This window comes from Mirounga angustirostris, unplaced genomic scaffold (genome assembly GCF_029215605.1).
Source record: "Mirounga angustirostris isolate CCGP_5_RB_7025 unplaced genomic scaffold, mMirAng1.0.hap1 SCAF_9, whole genome shotgun sequence".
Classification (NCBI taxonomy): domain Eukaryota; kingdom Metazoa; phylum Chordata; class Mammalia; order Carnivora; family Phocidae; genus Mirounga; species Mirounga angustirostris.
The window spans coordinates 140,804,881-140,823,247 of record NW_026991717.1 but is presented as its reverse complement, the minus strand read 5'-3'; the positions used below and the strand labels follow the sequence as shown (position 1 = coordinate 140,823,247).

The following is an 18,367-nucleotide window of genomic DNA, read 5'->3' as shown; positions in this document are numbered from 1 at the left end:
CACCGCAGAGAGCAGCCCAGAGGAGTAAAAACGTCGTGTAGGAAAACTCAGGAGCAGCTCAGAAAAAGGGAAATGAGAACAGTGTCTATTTCGGAAGGGACACCTGTTACTGCAAAGCAGGGAAACCAGGCCACGCTTGTTACACAACCAACCAGCTCCTTCCCGTTTGTGACAGGAAAGCTTTGTGCGGGTTTTCACGAGACTGTTTCTATATTCTTGGCAAAACGGATACAAGCAGGCTCTCTGAGTTGTGTGTATTTCCCGTGACTTTGCGTGCGCGTGGGGCAGGGTCTTTGCCGGCCCTTTGCCCTCGGCCGTCAGGCGGGGCCCCTCTGCCCCCACCTGCCCCAGATTTCTGCTGTTCCTGTGTCTTAAAAACAAATGGCAGTATTTCCACCTCACATTCTGTTCCTTACAGCAGGTCCCGGGAGCTGTCTACCTCACGGGGTCACGGTCACCTTATAACGGCGTTTCTGTGAAGAGCACAGAACAGACGCTGTAAGGAGGACGCTGCCGGGTCGTTCCACGCAGGGACCGAGACCTCACTTAAGAGAGTCATTCCATTTACTGAAGGTTTACGTTTCCTGAATGTGGTTTTATCCAGGGGAATACAATCAATATGTTACACAGATCAAACATATACGTCTAAACCTTGTGTTTAGCGTCACTTTTTAGGAAATGTCAGACTGAAAAACCGGCACAATGAACTTAGTGAACGATTTATGCACACCTCTCACCCAAGAAAACAGACTGCTTGTAATCCAGTTCACCTGAACGAACCCCCTTTAGGATTTTAAGGGTAGCTGTGTGGTTCTCATAAAGTACCGTGTTGTCTTTCCTGGGAGGCTGAGGACAGCTGGGACGGTGCCTGTGGTGAAGATGCGCCCCACGGATTCTCAGGCCCCGAACCAGGAGGAGCACCTGCCAGGACAGCACTCCAGTCCGTCGGGACCAGCGGACAGAACACCAAAGACCACCCAGCTCAGAACCCCCGGATGCCGGTCGCCCCGGGAGCCGGCCCCACGGTGGGCGCTGTGCAGGACGCCGCTTCACCTGCAGGTGGCTCCGGGAGACACGGCACGTGCGCCCGCGTGCCAGAGCGCACTGGAGCCTTCTAGCTAGGACGGGAGGAAGGGTCAGTGGCCCACATGACAGAAGTCAGGCAATTTTTAACAATTAAAGGCTCAGCCTACAGGACCCTGGCTTTAGGAAAAAGGATACCCAACTTCGTACTTGATCTATTTCAAATCTCACTGTTTTTCTTTTCGAATGATTTTGATAATTAAAAAGAAAGGGACGTATCGTTTGAGCGACAGCATCTGTGACATTTGCGGGGAGAAAGCAAACTGCAATCTTGGCCCCCAAATAGAGGCTGTGCCCTGGTTTTCTTTTTACCACAGTCTATTGGTAAGATTTAGATCTTATTGAAAAAGTGGAGGGAAAAAAAAAAGGTCAATTCTGTGGTAAAAACTTTGTGGGGCAAAAATCAGTTGTACAAAAGTCGAGATGTACTTTTATTGCAGACATTTCCATATACAAGGTTAGTGAGAGTGCCCCCCGCCCATCCCGTGAGGAAGCCACATTTCTAGCTCATAAAAACATTCAAGTAACACCCTAGACGTTTTCATGTTACTCTTTTTAGTACCTGGGGGTTTGCTTTGGCTAGATTTTCTATTTTAACCCACGCTTCTTCTCGTTCTTTCATTTTTAGCTTCTCTCTGAAAAATAGTAAAATGTCATTGGTATTAGAGACATGGATCACACGCAAGGGAAGGCGAGAGGTAAAACTGACATGACCAGCAACAGTCACCTACTCTCCTCTGTCACTTCTGGTCTTACTCTGCAAGCTTCAGAGTGGTGAGCACAACGGGATGTGACACGGAAAACGAAATAAGAAAAACAAGCCAGACTTAAAGGAAAAGATTTAACAAATATGCTACAATAAGAACATGCTGAAGACTGTAGGTTCCTAGGAGCACTTATACGAATATCTCAGGTCTGCATCCTTCCTGCTTTAGCTGCTTCTTCGCAGAACCTGGATAGCTCTGAAGACAAGCTTATGGAGCCGTGAAAAGTGAGACCATCCCATGGCATGCGGGAACTGAAGTTAAGGGCCGACATCCCAACAAGGATGGCTTTAAAAAGGAAGTCTTCAGACCTGGTTCTCATCAGATCCCACTGCCAGTGAGTCAGGCGACCTTCTGTAAATCCCTTCACCGGGACCCAACTTTTTTTTTAAATCCGGAGAATGTGTTGCATGATCCTTAAGATCCTTTTCAGAAAGCTAAGATATTCGCCATGTGAAAAGCGGAAGGCACGGGTGAACCCTGTGCTCAGCTCTGAGGGAGCCCGGGCCAGAGACTGGGAGCCCGGGAGGCTCCACGCGCACGTGACCCTGGGCCCCTTCCCCGCCCTGCGGACCACACCTCGTACACAGTGTGTCTCCCTCACATGGATGTCCCTGTCTTTCCTTTCCACACCACCCGTGAGGGCAGGGATTTTTGTTATATTCACTGCTGTGCTGTCAGAACCTGCAACAAGGCCTGACGTATGGGTCAATGCGTACATGCTGTTTAAAGTATGCGCAGGACGGCTGGTTACGTATATCCCACGATTCAAGTTACACTCAAAGTTTCTCTCTCTCAGCCAGCTTCAAGTGACAAGCAAACAAGAAAATCTGCCCAGAGCCCGGACTTGACGCCGACATCCTCCTCCGAGCCTGAGAGCAGGGCCCTGATTTTGTGAAGGACACTGGCTAAGCTCCTGGGAAGGCCCGCATTAAATGGGCTAAAGCTATGTTGAGATGAAGATGCTTGCCCCTTCAAGCAAACCTCATGGGACAGAATTCAAATTCCTGCCTTATAAACCTGAGAAGTTCCTATACCTTCAACCTCTCGCTGTTCCTTGGGAAGTTAAATTCTTGACTGCACGCCGTTTTGCAGAAGTGATTAAACTAGCAGCATAATGGAAAGAACAGCGATGTTCTCTGAAAACAAGTTAATGTCACAAACATTGTCATTTGTTTTCCGAGTACGACAGAACTGATTTTGCTTTAAAGTGAAGAATGTTTTAGGACACACCCACGCAAGAGGTTTATTCAGGACTGAGGATGACAAAATCCTTGGAAGAGTAGCTTTTGAGAAGGGCAACTTACTTCAGTTTCTCTGCTTTAAACTGCTGGGTGCAGTCATCAAACAGTTTCTGGTTCATCTCCATGAAGAGCTTCAGCGCGTTGTAGATCAAGCCGTGTATTGTCCTGTAAGTAGACCTTGGTGTTCAAGTTCTGAACCCTCCATCTTTCTGTCCACCCCCCTGCCCTCCTCAGCCACAGCCCCTGCCCCCTAGCCCTCCAGTTACTTGGCGGCCCTACGTCTCACGCCCCTGGGCTTTCCAACCAAAGCCCGGTACTCTGGATGCATCTGCGTCCACACAGCCTGCGGAGTGCACCCGACTGGCCCTCGCTGAGCACCCCGGCCCTGAGGCCCCTTGCTTTCTGTCCCGGCTGACAGCAGCCAAAAGCCACCTTCCGTGGAAATGGAATAAAAAGCATCGACCCTTGAAGAAATAGAATTCAGACAAACAGCAATGTGTAGGGGACAATAATGGAAACAATTTTACTTCCTATAAACGTCAGTTTCCTTTTCATCTTCTTATTTAAGGGCAGGAAAGTTTTTAATAATGCCAAAACGGAGCCTTGGAAGGCAGAAAATAAAATCACCACGGAATGGCTTAATGAAACTCCGCTTCCCGGCTCTGACATCCACGAGAGGGGGGAGGCACAGCTGCTCCATGGCCCAGTGGAGCCTGAAGAGGACGTCAGTCCCACCTGCCTTCAGGCGACAGCCCACACGGGACCCCCGGCGAGACGGGTGGCAGGATCGCGCCGCGGAGCCCGGGCAGCCGCAGAAAAACTCCGCTCTCGCCCCAAAACTGCTCTCATGGCTGCCAGGACTACTGCTGTTTTTGCTGATGTAGATTCACAGCGACTTCTTAACTCACTTCATGACAGAACCCAACTCGTATTGGGAAACACTGGAGTAACACCTCTCTCTGCAACGGGGATCGGTCACGGCTGTTCTTGCCTCGTACTAAATGACACACGGGACGGTGGCTGAGCTCCGAGGCCTTTGTTACCACCTGCTACGCATAATAAAAAATGAATGTGGCCAAGAAAAGGCTGTTGACAGCCGATACACTGATGAGGTCCACTGGGCGGTGCCAGGAGCGCCCCAGTGACCCCCCCCCAGCCGCGCGCCGATGGCGAACGCTCGCCAGATGCCTGTCAGGGGCCAGGGACTTCCTGTACCTTGACTGCACCTGCATTCACCTTCTCAACAAGGTGAAGGTCGCTGCAAAGTGCTTGTGTATGTTAATGTTAACTGTCTTGGTCGAGGGTGCAGGGCCCCCGAGAACGGGGTGGGCACCATGCTCCTGCAGGGACTGAGCTCCGCGAGCTTTGCAGCGACCTTCAGCCCGTCTGGAGGGGATCTGAGATGAGGCCTGGAAGACGCTGCTGCTGATGCGGCCAGGCACAGTGGGCGCCAACCAAGGCGCCTCCACACTGGCCTGAAACGGGGGTGAGGGGCAGATGAAAGGCCACAGACACAACCCACACTTCATCCTAATTGTAAGCCCACAAAGAAATCAACGTTCCTTTTTAAACTGATATTTTGGACTTGGATTTCAATCCTAACTGAAGTTTCACTGAGATACAGGAAATTTCAAATGCCCCAGTGGACAGCCAGATCTTTCTTTCCTTTTTTTTTTAAATTTTTAAAAAATTTTATTTATTTGACAGAGAGAGCACAAGCAGGGGGAGCAGCAGAGGGAGAGGGAGAAGCGGGCTTTCTGCTGAGCAGGGAGCCCCATGCGGGGCTCGATCCCAGGACCCCGGGACCATGACCTGAGCCGAAGGCAGACACTTAACCTACTGAGCCCCCCGGGCACCCCCTTTCTTACTTGTTCCAGTGGGTCTTGGAGTTGCGGTACAAGGAAGGAAACATGATGGGTAGGATCTTTGCTGCATTGTCACTGATCAGGCTCATGATGTACTCATTGTTCCAGTAATACAGCGCTCGCTCCGCCACCTGGAAGAGAGAGGGCACAGTGTTGTGACCGAGACAACAAATACTCACGCAGCAGGACCCTCCCCACGACTGCCTGTGGAGGTGAATTATACTGGGTCAGCCAATCATCTCCACAGATCCAGCACACTCGAAACCGTCATCCTGAAGAACCCTCGACAAAAGGGCAGATGGTTTCTTGCCCATCAAGAATACACTCATTTCTCCACTCATTCAAGAAATATTTAGGCTGCGCCCTGGGCTCCATGCAGAGGACACAGGCCAAACGTGCTCCTTCCGCCCACCCCCTCTGTCGTGGGTCCAGGAGGTGCCGAGGTGTCAGAGTGGACGAGGCGAGGCAGAACTCCTGCCCTCGTGGAGCTTACGTTCTAGCGGGGGAGACCAATGATAGGAGAATTAATTCCCCAGAAGTGAAAGGCCACGTGGCAGACAGCAGCACAGAAGGGGGCCAGGAGAGGGGTCACCTTGCTCGGGGTGAGCTCACGGTACACGCCAGCACGTCCAAGGGAGGCAGATGGGCTGAACCAGGGTCCTGGGGACGACCCCCAAACGAGGCTGAATGAGAAGCCCAGGAGAGGAGAGCGGCATGTGACTGAGGCCCCCCTCACACAGGATTTGGGTGGGGGGGACAAAAGTCGGAATGTGTATGTATCAGAAACAAGTGCTTGTGGACGGGGAGTTTCAGGGCTGAACAGTTTGTCTACAAGTGTCCGTCCCTCAGTTGCGGAAAGCGAGGTTTTATGCATCTGGGGCACACCGAACAAAAAGACAAAGAAGGCTTTACAGGGGAGCCGTTTTAATCACTCTTAGTGAGAAACAGGTGTTCAGTGATGCGCTCGAGATACTCAACTGTTTTATAGAATTAGCGTCTTAGCATCTTATTCTGAAGTACGACTAAACTGCCCATCTCCCTTCAAACCACACGACAAGCAGAGCGTGACAGTGACACACTGAAGCCGGTCACCTCCGACGTGGATGCCAAACGGGGCCATTCTCTCTCCGCCCTCGTACCTGGAAGTGTGGGCTGGACACACATTTGGCCAGCTGCCGGAAGAGCGGCTCCATGATCTTCACAAATTCCGATGGTTCAATCACATCTAAGATCTCTTCTAATTCATTTAAGAACATGACTTCTTTTGGACTGTGAGTCTTTGGCCAGTATTTGAGAAGCGCCATCACCACCTGCCAGAGAAAAAACACAAAGCGTGATGCCCGTCTGTGGTTCGTTGACGTGTCCCCCAAGCAAAGCAACGGAATCAGGGGGTGCTTCCTTCCTTGTAGAAGGAAGAGCCACACCGTATATCAGCACTGGGGCTTTTTAGAATCACAGAAACTGATCTAATTTTATATACTTAAGAATCACCACTTTAACGTGACCCACTCCCTCTGATTAACCACCACTGCAGTCAGTCCCTTTAGAAAAAAAAGAATATAAAAAATAAGCAGTTAGGAGGGTTGAGAGAGAAAAAGAACAATGGAGAAACATGGGGCGTATGAATTCGCATGTTCGTTTCCGTGCAGGAGTGGTCCGCTCTGAGGCTGCCAGTCACACATGTGCACAATCCGTTTCTATCTCAAACTAACCGTTCATATATATTTCTACACAAACGTGCATACTGTGTGCGTACACATGGTGTTTTCGATTGTGCTAAAATAAATCAGAAGAGGGAGACGTGAAATAAGCTGATATGGTTGTTAGCTCACGCCGAGCGGGGCTGCAGAGGGACCTGGGGTCGGGCCCTGCTGCCCTCTGTGCACATGACCTGTGACCCTGGGCTGGTAACTGCCTCGGAGGCTGTGAGGACCTTGCCTCTGAGGGGTGCTGGCCCGTGGGACCCTGCCAGAGAGCATCTGGGCTGCCCGCCCCCGCAAGGCATGTTCGGCCAGTCGGCAGCGCCTTCCTCATTCCTGGGGACTGGACGTTACCTTCCTTGCCCAAGTCAGACAGGTGGAAAGAGTTTCTGTGGGACAACCTTTCTTTATCTCACCCCTATAGTTTCCAAATTTCCTACCACAACCACACCAGTAAAGATAGTCCCCGCAGAGTATCAGATTCAGCTCGGTGAGGGTTAGTAACATTTCTAGAGTTTAGCTGTCTTCATTCTAAAAGAGTACCAGGGCCCACAACATCTGCACGCAAGCCCACGTGCACGCTTGCACACGCAGGGCCGAGGCCCATCACGGCCATTTCGGGAACCACTGTCCCAGCCCCTAGCCATCACGGCAAATGCCAGCTCTTCTGGGCTGGCGGGGGGCCTCCACCGGCCAGCCCTCCACAGCCCTGCAGACGGCGCCCGACTGCCCGGCAGCCCAGGTGACACCCTGACCGTGGTTAAAAACACCGTGGGCCTTTGAACAACATCCATTCCGAACAAACAACTCTGCTCAATGCTTTCAGCCTTCAGGCTCCGGGATGATCTTTCATGATATTATGCTTTATAAAACTCCAACATTTATAAAAAAGACCGTGCTCCTAGCTTTGGAGTCTGACGTAAAACTTTACAACACGATTGTCTCTAAAAGGATTTCCTTAAAAAAATCTAGCATTTAATGATTTTTGTCCTACTTTTCGATCAAAACCACTGAACAGACATTTAGTGAGCACCTACTACTCCCCAGGGTGGGGACCACTGTTAAGAATACAGCAGATGCCAATCACTTCACAAACCCACTCTTCCTTGCCATTTTGTCAGCGGTACTTTATTAGGAAAAATACATCAGCATGTGAGATACAAAACACACCTGGTTTAGCTATTCAATGTCTCTGCAAGAGGTTTTTTTTCTGGAATCGGAGCCCCAGGCTGGACCAAGTTATCACACTATCTGGAGCGAGCTATGGTCAATACCGTGGGTTCAGAGTGCGGCAGCTTTTTGCAAATGAGGGGGCTGCCCGGTAAAGCTGATCTAGGCAGAAGTGTCTGTGCTGCTGGCATGGGTCACATGCTGAGCTCCCCTTCGGAGACTCGATGGGCTGTCGCTCTCTGGACAGGGCTGGGGGGCACAGGCAAGCCCCTCCCCACACACCAGGGAAAAAGAGGGTTCCCTCCGGGCCCAGTAGTAAAAGTCGATTATCCTAAAGAAACAGGTGGGCGACAACACCATTTTACTTCCCATCCGCAATCTGGTGAGCTCCTATTCTTCGTACAATAGTGTACGTGTTCAAGAAAGTTTCTGAGCACTGTACACGGTTTACAAGTAAAAATATTAATTGCAGACCTTGAACAGGAGTGACGCCGGTCTTTTAAACGGATCGTACTGTAAACACTCCCGACCTTGGCCACGCTGACTTCAGGAGAGCCTTGGGCCCAGGACCCTGAGACCCTTGCGGCTGCCGTGTCCTCCTTAGTACTGCCGAGTGGACGCACACCTTCCCAAGCCTTTACCCCATTCACCTTGTTGTCGACAGCTTTCAATGCTGAAATAGTATGGGAATTTCTTTTTTTTTTTTAAAGATTTTATTTATTTATTTGAGAGAGAGAGAGAATGAGAGACAGAGAGCACGAGAGGGAAGAGGGCAGAGAGGGAAGCAGACCCCCAGCCGAGCAGGGAGCCCGATGTGGGACTCGATCCCGGGACTCCAGGATCATGACCTGAGCCGAAGGCGGTCGCTTAACCAACTGAGCCACCCAGGCGCCCTAGTATGGGAATTTCAAAGAAAGGAGTTCACCGAGGTGAGGGTCTGCACGTTTTTGAAGTGCAGAAAACAAAATCTGCTCTCTGTGGTCCAGAGAGCACTAGTATGTTGTCTGTGCTGCGGGAGATTAGGGAACGAAGCGGATCTGGGTGGCAATCCTGGGGCCTGGGTGTGTGGGGGCCTGAAGCTTCTCTGTGCCAACTCTGAGCTTCTGATCTACGATGGAGGGACCCAGCGGAAGCCAGTGGCCGCCCCTCCCCTTCCGTCATACGACCGCAGCCAAGGGCTCCCGCAAACCACTGTCAGCTTTCACGCCAGTCTCAGGGGAAGGAGAGAACAGAGGTGCGCTGGGGCAGGATTAGGACTCGGGCTGTGACAGACCTGGCCGGGGACCGGGGCACTACGGCGGGGGCCTGGCCCACGGTGAACGCAGGGCAATGATTCGTGGATTCTTTAGCCCCTGGAGAGTGTGAGAAATACAGAGAAAAGTCATAAAAGAAAAGTGCATGCTTTTTCTCTCCTTCCATGTTTCTCTTTCCCTTCTTATTTTTGAGGTAGAAAAAGCAAGGTGGGTGTCAGAACTTGTTCCCATACTATGTCTTTAGTAACGGTCGCCACCCGTTAGTGGGGAGCCGCCCCTCAACAGAGATGGAGGGACTGAGGACGTGGCATCACTGGAGAAAAGGCTTGACCACTGGGGCCGCCTCACGTGTCCTTCCTCCCAGAGACACGTCTTCGGTTTAGTCAGGGGGATAAAAAGAACCCTACCCTGATCGGAGTCAACACTCAGGGTTTGATACTGAAGTCTGGTAAGTTTGGTGCCTTTCCTTGGGGGCTTCCAGAATCTCAGACGGAGCTGAGGCAGAGGCATGCAGGGGCCGTGGGGACGCGGTCAAGGGCTTTTCCTGAGTTGGTGGGTGACTCTGGGTGTCCACGCATGGGCCAGAAGCTCTGAAGAAGACAGAGATCAGGAGCCGGTGTAGCCAAGAAACAGAACACTAAGGATTTCCCACGTATTTCCACTGTAACACTCATGACCTCACGGGACCGCTGTGGAGGAGGCCACGGGGACAGAGAAGATGCTGGAACGACGACACTTGCCTTTTCTATTCCAACAGTAACTGCGAAAAGTATACTCAAACACTGCAACTGGCACTCAGTACTTCTTACTTTGTTACCGAACAGTAAAAAACAACCCACTTGATGAAAAATGGGCAGTGGATCTGAAGATGTTTGTCCACAGACAGGTGCCCAACAGGTATATGAAGAGATGCCCAACATCTTCAGCCGTGAGGGAAATGCAAACCAAAAAGCCACCGAGAGACGCCACCGCACACTCACTAGATGGCCAGGATAAAAAAAGGGACAACACCAAGTGTCGGCGAGGATGCAGAGAGAGCGGAGGAGAGTGGGGAAGTTCCTCACAAAGCTAAACACAGGATCACCAGTTGACCCAGCATTTTCACCCCAAGCTGAACAACCAATGGGACCGAGAGCGGGGACTTGCGCAGAGCCCTGCACACCCACGTTCACAGCGACCCCAGCATCCACTGACAGAGGAGCGGACGAACAAAACACAAGGGGGTCTATCCAGCCACACCCAGGGATGGAGTTCTGACACGGCCACGGCATGTCGGAACCCTGACGACAACCGGCATGATTCCACCCACGTGAGGTGCTCGGATGAGGCCAACTCGTGGAGACAGAAAGCAGGTGATGGGTCACTGGGAACCGGTGGGGGGGCGGGAGGGGAAGCGGGAGCCGGTGTTTCGGGGGGCAGAGCTTCTGCCTGGGGCGGTAACAAAGTTCTGGGAACAGTGGCAACCAGCTGCACTGGGATGTAATTAACGCCACTCGCTTGTACAGTGAAAACGGCAAATTCTATGCTGCATGTACTTTAGCACAATTAAAAAAAATCACTGACGTAATACACCAAAAAGCCACTGAATTGTACATTTTAAATGGGTGAAGTGTATGGTACGTGAATTATATCTCAATAAAGCTATTAAAAAAAGTGCATTCAAATGCTTAAACCGCCCCTGACAGGCTCAACTTGGGTAATCCAGGCTATGACAGCCCTTCATTTTTAGTCAAGATAACTGGCCAAGAAATCTGGAAATCTACACGCTCAAGGGCAGCCACGTGGCGCTGGGGATGCGCTGATCACGGAGCAGCTACCCTCGAACCTGGAAGGAACGTCGCAGCTCACAGAACCTCTCCGGCGCAAGCATTTCGAGAGCTCACTACAACCGGTAGGATGGAAGGCAGCTGCGCGTCCTTAAACCAAGATGGGGAAGTGCCCAACGGCGCGCAATCCAGCGGCCTCGCCCACGCCAGCGCCTCATGTTCAGAGGACTGAGGTCCAGCTCAGACTAGAGACGGCAATCTGAGCGCATGGAATCATCCTCACCGCAGTAAAGGAACTCATAATAAAGTCACCACGCTCTGAAAACACACAACACGGCAGGGAAATCAGCGTGTTCAGCAGTGGACCGAGCAGCTACCTGGCCAGCAGAGCCATGGCGACACTGACATTTGGGGACGCCCCCACACCACATCATGGGCGTGCCGGCACCCGGACCAAGGCCCCGGCCAGAGAGCATACTTACTGGCTCGGTGAGGGTGCTGTCCTTTTCTAAAAACTGGACCACACAGTACGCCAGCTGCAAAGTACAGGAGGGGGGTATTAGTGTCTCGCTTCAACGCAGCAACGCTGCCCCCACCCCCTCGGTGTGGACCCCCGGGGCGGGCAGGGGCTCCCCTGCAGGGGCCCGCCAGCTCTGGGGGTGGGGTGGGGCGGGGACTCTCAGGGACAGGGTGCGGCAGAAAGCCAAAAAAAAATTACGAAACAGTCTTTTGGACTAACATCGACAAGTCAGCCCGGGTTTGACGGGGTTTTTCTCACGCTGTTTTCGGAGACTGTAATCCACAAGGAATCTAACAGCTCGAAAAAACCAAATTAAAATCTGGTTCCATCTTAAAACACTGAACTATTAATCTCTCCTGTAGAACGATTCACAGGATAACAATCTGGCTGGAGGTAAAGCAACAGCAGGAGGAAGAAAAAAGAAAAAAACCACCTCGAAGTAAAATACTTCCCAGGAAGCCAAAGTGCTTAGAATCACGTAAATACACTTCCTGGAATTGATCCCGCACCACCACTCCTGATAGGAGGACCTGCAGGACGGTGCCTTCCCCTGAGAGTTGCCCTTGACGCCTGCCATCCACCCCCTTCTCTGTGCTTAGAATGAATTCTGAAATTCTCCATTCCTGAGATGTTCCTGATTTTCTTAAAAGGGAATCTCTTGACCCGTGTGTCCTCTCAGTTATCACCAGAACCAACAATGGCAATGCGGCGTAACAAGAGCGCACTCCCAGGTAACGGGCTGGGCTTGTGTGTCTTGGGCTCAGCGACGTTCACGCGGAGACCCCATGTCAGTGTGCATTCCCACCCACGCGTCACTGCTGGGCACCCCTTACCTGTGGATGGTAGACGCTCAGAGATTTCACTTTGTGCAAAGGTAGCAACACCTTCAATAAGAAAATCTTGTGCTCTTCTTTCAGTGGTAAGGCAAATCCATTAATTATACTGTGAAAACAGAATTTATTCAAAGTTCGAGTATTTACAACTTCCAGATTAAAAAAAATACCTTGCCGGTTTTTTCTCATTTTCAGCATAAAAAAAACTGGTAAGCAAAATGTATGTTGCACAAAAGAGGGTATTAGCAGAAATTAAAAAACTAAATACCTTCCAAGAAGCATAGTCATTTTTATCTTTGTTACATATGAGAGAGTTCTAAAATGCTGGGTTTGCAGGGCAATACCCAGAACAACACAAGTCCCTGGGGCAAAGCCTCCTTCTTTAGACAGGCCGCAGAGGTCGGGCAGCTCCGGTGGGGCCCCCAGTCTAGGTTTGCCCACCCCGGGTCTGCCCACCCCTGGCACCTTCCATTGCCCTTCACCCATTTTTAGGAATTCGCACTTCTCTGGAGCAAGCTGGGTTCGTTATTCTAATGCTGGTGGGAGGGAGTCCAGGTGTGCAGAACGGGAGCTGGCTGACAATCAGCCAGGAGGCAGCTCCCTTCTACTCCTGCCTCCAAACTGAAGCTCTGTGTCTAACATCAAGTAGTTCATCCACTGGTTTTCAGTTGGGTGAGGGGGCTTCCTTATTCACTATTTGTTTGGTTTTATTTTTGGAAGCACAGACACGTGTTGGAAGTACGGGGCAGTGATAGTGATTTCCAGACTGTTCTGCACCATCCAGGGGTCCTGGGCACGTGTGTGCCGCAGGCAGGGCCCGTCTGAAGTGGGCATTAGGGACGGCCTGCTCATTCGCATCGGGGCAGACCTTCAAGGTCAAACACCTCTTCTGGAAGGGTAACATTATCGATCCCAGCAGTGGGGAGCACAGAGTCCTCTCTGTGACATGCCGGGCTGTGTGGACACTTCACGCGGTCCTCACAACACGTAGGAGGCGAGTGGAGTTCCCACACCTTACTAAGAAAACAGTGGTCAGGACTAGTTAAGGAAGGTCATACAACTAGTAAGGGCCCCTCGACTGCTCACCACACTCTACTGAGCGAGAGAAATCGGCTGACTGCGCCGAAACAGGTCAAAGTAGACTTTTCCACAAGGACTAGTGGTTTTTTCAGATTGTATCTAAAACAGCAAGGACGATTTTCTCATCGACCCGATGACACCAGTGTTCCCGGAGAGCGGCTTCCTGTGTTCCCAAAGCTTTGGGGGTGGACAGAGCTTCCCTCCCTGCAGGGCCCCTTGGAACCTTTAGCTGCCAATGCAGCTGAATCCCCAAGGAAGGTGCTGGGGGAGAGCACTTCCAAGCTTATTCAGCTGGGGAACCCCGAGGAACTCCGTTTGGGAAACGGTGGGTTGGAGGTCTGATATAAAATCTACAGGTCACTGATTTAAAAAAAAAAAAATGATAGCAGGCAAGAACTCCACTTGGCTTAAGATGGTAAACTTTTTGAAATGTTAATTACTTTCAAGGACACATATGAAAAATTTATAAAATCAAAGCAATCTGAAATACTAGCATTTACTCAATACCCCCAGTGTACCATAAATGATTCATTCTTCCAGGTGTCACACATAAACCTTCTTAAGGTAACGGTCTTCGATTAGCTGGGGGAAACGGCATCTGTGCGCCGAGCCAGGCACGCAGGCGGGTTTCTCATCAGTGGCTTCTAGCCCCAGACCTCACCCACCCCTTCCATCAAGGGAGAGCTCAGTTCCTTTGGGAATGGTTTCATCGCCTCGCTCTGGGGAGGGCTGCTGGACTCAGTGAGCTGGATCATTCTGGAATCAATTCCACTGGCTGCCAGGAACAGAGACGACTCACCTCCCCAGGATTTCCAATAATTCTGCTATGCCGTTGTGATGCTCTGTTTCATAAATAAACCTAGAAGAAGCAACGTACCATTTAGACACTGAAGTTAACAGCTGAAAGGACTAAAATCCTCTGAATAAGGAAACAGATGCGCTTTGGGGGGGGTGGGGGTGGCGTGCAAAGACCCGGAGGGCAGAGCGCACGGGCCTGCTCAAATATCCCAACATTTTATCTTGGATGTTTTCAAACACAGAGAAAGGCTGTAGGGTCTGCACTGTGAGCCCCCCTACTTCAACCGCCCAGATGCAACGATGAGTAATCTGCCGTCTGTCTTACCACACATACATCCCGCGACCCATCCCTCAGGCCTCATTTTTTGCTCCACGTCAACCTAACTCGATGCCCTACTCAGTTTTAAAGCCTCCGACGTTGGCTGGGTCTGTGCCAGGGCAGAAGTCCTTTCCTGCCCACTCGGGCCGTCTTGCCTGCTTCCTCACAGACACCCTCCACGGCCCCCACGCGGAATTCAAGCACCACCTCCCGGAACCCCAACGTGAGCAGCTGATTTGTGTCCTCTGAGAAGCCTTTGCGCTGTGCCCGCCTGGTGGGCTCTTGGGGGGGCCCCTGCAGCATCCGGCCACACCTGAGGTCGGCCTGAGGTCAGGGCAAGGACTTTCTGTCACTGTGTCCCCAGTGCTAGGACTGGGCCTGGCATCTGTCCCATGCTTGGAACACGTGTTGACAGGCTGGGGACGCTGAGAGAGAACAGGGACACCAAGCAGGGTAACGTCTCCCCACCCCCCGAGGACTTCCTCAGAAGCCAGGAGCCCACTCCTGCCCACACCTCGCTTGCCTGGAGTCTGCCTCAGCCAAGGCACGGGCGCCTGCCTGACGTGAGTGGGGTCTGAAAAAGGTTTCTGCCTCTCCATCAACAAGGAACAGTTCAGAGACAGCTCTAAGCCAAAAACAAGAGTTTGTGATGATTAAAAAAAATCTGACTCTGAAATTCCGTTGTCCTTGTTTGCAACAAACGGACATGGGACCTCAAGGTAAAGAACAGGTCAAATACCCACAGGACGTGAAATACTCCTGAAGGGTGGGCCTTAAGGTTGCTACACTGTCGAATGGGCAGAATTCTCGGATGGTCTGGTGCTTGAACCAGGCCGTGAAGGAGGGTCTGACAGACGTTTGGGGCATGGAGCGAGAAGGCAGGGCTAGAGCGAAGGTCTGTGAAATGGAGCGGGGAGTGGGCCGCGGGCAGGAGGTGGGCAAGGCAGACACGCAGGGGAACCCCGAGCGCCCCACACGGGTCGGCTGCAGCCACTGAGCAGAGAACCACAGTGCCACGGAAATGAGTGTGGCCACAGCACGAAGGGGAGGTGGGGAGGTACCCAGACGGCATGGGGCACCTGGGTGGTGAGAAGTGGGCGGTATGGTCACCCTGCAGGGGACGTAGCCCTCGACTCCCTGCCGCCCTCTGCACTGCACCCGCCCGGAGACTGGGAGCCGGCCCCCAGGAGTCCTGTCCTCCGTGGCGCGTCTGCACTCAGAAGCGCTTGAATTTACGGAACTCAACCTGAGGGCTCTCTCGTGCATCCCTTGTTTTCTCAGTTTCAATGTACAAAGTTAGAGCTTTGTATAAAGTGCAGCCACACCCCCTGAGTCACCGCTCCCCTTGACTACCTGGAGAGCTGGGGAGGCAGGAGGGCTGCACGAGGTGCCCGGAGACCTCAGGGCTCGGCTCTGCCCTCCGCCTCGCTCGGGACCCAGACGCTCCAGCCGTCGCATTTGAACAAGGACAGCCTTCAGCTGTAAGCCATTTTGTTTTCCTAAATCAGCATCACTATATTCTTCTTGAAAAATTCTTCATTTCCTTTTTTCTTTTTGTCAGGGCTAGTTTTTTTTTTTTTTTTAATTTAAATTCAAGTTAGTTAACATACAGTGTCGCATCGGTGTCAGGGGTAGAATCCAGTGATTCATCAGCTGCATGTAACACCCAGCGCTCATTACATCACGTGCCCTCCTTAATGCCCATCCCCCAGTTACTCCATCCCCCATCCCACCTCCCCTCCAGCAATCCTCGGTAAGAGTCTCTTATGGTTTGTCTCTCTCTCTTTTCACCTTATTTTATTTTTCCTTTGTTCATCCGTTTTGTTTCTTAAATTCCACTCAATTCCATGAGTGAAATCATATGGTATTTGTCTTTCTCGGACTTATTTTGCTTAGCATAATACCCTCCAGTTCCATCTATGTCATTGAAAACAGCAAGATTTCATTTTTTGATGGCTGAGTAGTATTCCATTGTAAACACACACACACACACACACACACACACACACCCCACATCTTCTTTATCCATTCATCTGCTGATGGACATCTGGGCTCTTTCCATAGTTTGGTTATTGTGGACATTGTTGCTATATAAACACTGGGGTGGGGCGCCTGGGTGGCTCAGATGGTTAAGCGTCTGCCTTCGGCTCAGGTCATGATCTCAGGGTCCTGGGATCGAGTCCCGCATCGGGCTTCCTGCTCCTTGGGAGCCTGCTTCTCCCTCTGCCTCTCTCTCTCTGTCTCTCATGAATAAATAAATAAAATCTTAAAAAAAAAAAAAATAAAATAAACACTGGGGTGCACGTGCCTCTTTGGAACAGCATGATAAATGCTTTGTTTCCAATTATTTTGACCTGATCTGAAGTAGATATAAAAAAGAGAAAGCAGGTATAGTTCTCCTTCTTACTTTCCCCGAGACAGGCAGGAGAGGAAGGTGCAGAAAGGGAAGGAAACCATAAAGACGCATGTGGAGTAGGCTAGTGTTTCTCACTCTTCCAGCAAAAAAGGAATCAGGACTCTCTAAAAACGGAGCCAGAACCTGCTTATTGGAGGCAGTCTCCAAAACGGAAACCATCAATACCTCTCCTCCCTGTAGGCTGTGCCCTGAGCCTCACAGATGAGGCGGAGTCTGTCTCCCTCCCCGTGGATCTGTCGTCCTGTGAGTCACTTTTCTCAGCACAGAAGGTAGAGGAGAGTCTGCTCCAGTTACGGGCCAGGCTCGCCGAGGCCCGGCGGCTCCCACTTCTTTCCTCCTGGAGATTGGCTGAGGTCCTGCCCTGAGCCCCCTGCACAGGCTGGCACCTGCAGATCGCGGGCAGCGGCAGAACTGCCCGCGGAGTCCAGTTCCGATTACAGATGTGTGAGAAATAATCGACTGGGGGTGAGTCCAGCCGCTAGGCTGTGGGGCCGTCTGTTACGCAGACAGAACCGGAGCCCTGGGCTGCCCCGCCCACGTCCAGGTTCCAGGTCGCTGTGGCTGGGCCGTCCACAGCGCAGATCCCTGTGTCGCTCACATCTCGAACACGCTCATTAGAAGGAGAAACTACACGAACAGGGACTTGATGTTAACATTTTCAGTGAGACGAACCAAACAGGTTGCAGAGATCTTTTCTTACAAGATGGGGTCGTGCCGCGAACTTCTCTCAAGGTCTTTCTCCTTACTTCCTTTCTGCATGAAATCAGTGGTGTGGAAGGCGGAGACCAAACCAACGACGGACTCCACGTAACATGCTTGCTTTTGATCGCATCAATCAAAAATGACAGTTACAGAAAAGATCGCTAAAACGCAACAGGGACACACTCCAGCACTGAGCACTCACTGAGAACAAACTAAATCATGTGCAGTAACTTTCTAAAAATTTAAATATTTTAGTTATTATACTGAGGTTCTGCATGATTTGTGATTCTGCTATCTGACCAAAACCTACATTTTAACGAGAAAAAAAAAACACCACCTCATTTTAGGTAGAGCTTTAATTTTAGGCCTAAAAAATCAGAATTTAAATCGTACCTGTTCTTTGCTGTTTAAATAACGTATAAAATGTTTTGACAGAAAAGTGCCTCAGCCACATAATGATCCTGTTCAGAAGGAAGCATGAGGCCAAGAAGCATGAACTAGGAACATGACATCTAGGAAACCTGACATCCTTCTCTGATCACAGTCAGCAGGACGGGTTCCAGAAGCCCCAGAGGCTGCTGGTCTCCATGGTGGGATCTCCATCTGTCTCTGCCCCCTCTCCCTTGCTGGGTCTGTTAAGAAGGGACCCACCTAGCCTCTGTGGTGCTCCTGGCGACGGCCTGCATGTCACCCTCACTCTGGGACTACAGCTGGACGGTGTGAAACCCGCCTTTATCTCACAGGGGGACCTGCGCACGCGGCTGTCACCACTAGGATCTGTCACCACCTTGAGCCGGCCTGAAGTCAGGGGCCTTCCAGGCAAGCTGACTGGGAAGCCCAAATTCTTAGAATAA

General features: G+C 51.3%; 1 protein-coding gene across 8 annotated transcripts in view; it reads right to left on the bottom strand.

Annotated features, from left to right (window-relative positions):
• Positions 1-18,367, bottom strand: part of PPP2R5C (protein phosphatase 2 regulatory subunit B'gamma) — a 120,153-nt gene that overhangs the window by 10,639 nt on the left and 91,147 nt on the right. For 7 of the 8 annotated variants that reach the window (XM_045901533.3, XM_045901535.3, XM_064571589.1 and 4 more), the window contains 7 exons: positions 14,078-14,137; positions 12,199-12,307; positions 11,328-11,381; positions 6,096-6,266; positions 4,960-5,087; positions 3,155-3,256; positions 1,646-1,718 (listed from right to left, as the gene is read on the bottom strand). In XM_045901533.3, coding sequence (XP_045757489.1) covers positions 1,646-1,718; positions 3,155-3,256; positions 4,960-5,087; positions 6,096-6,266; positions 11,328-11,381; positions 12,199-12,307; positions 14,078-14,137 — 697 coding nt within the window. The remainder of the gene's footprint in view (positions 1-1,645; positions 1,719-3,154; positions 3,257-4,959; positions 5,088-6,095; positions 6,267-11,327; positions 11,382-12,198; positions 12,308-14,077; positions 14,138-18,367) is intronic. The other variant, XM_064571590.1, reaches the window with a different exon arrangement.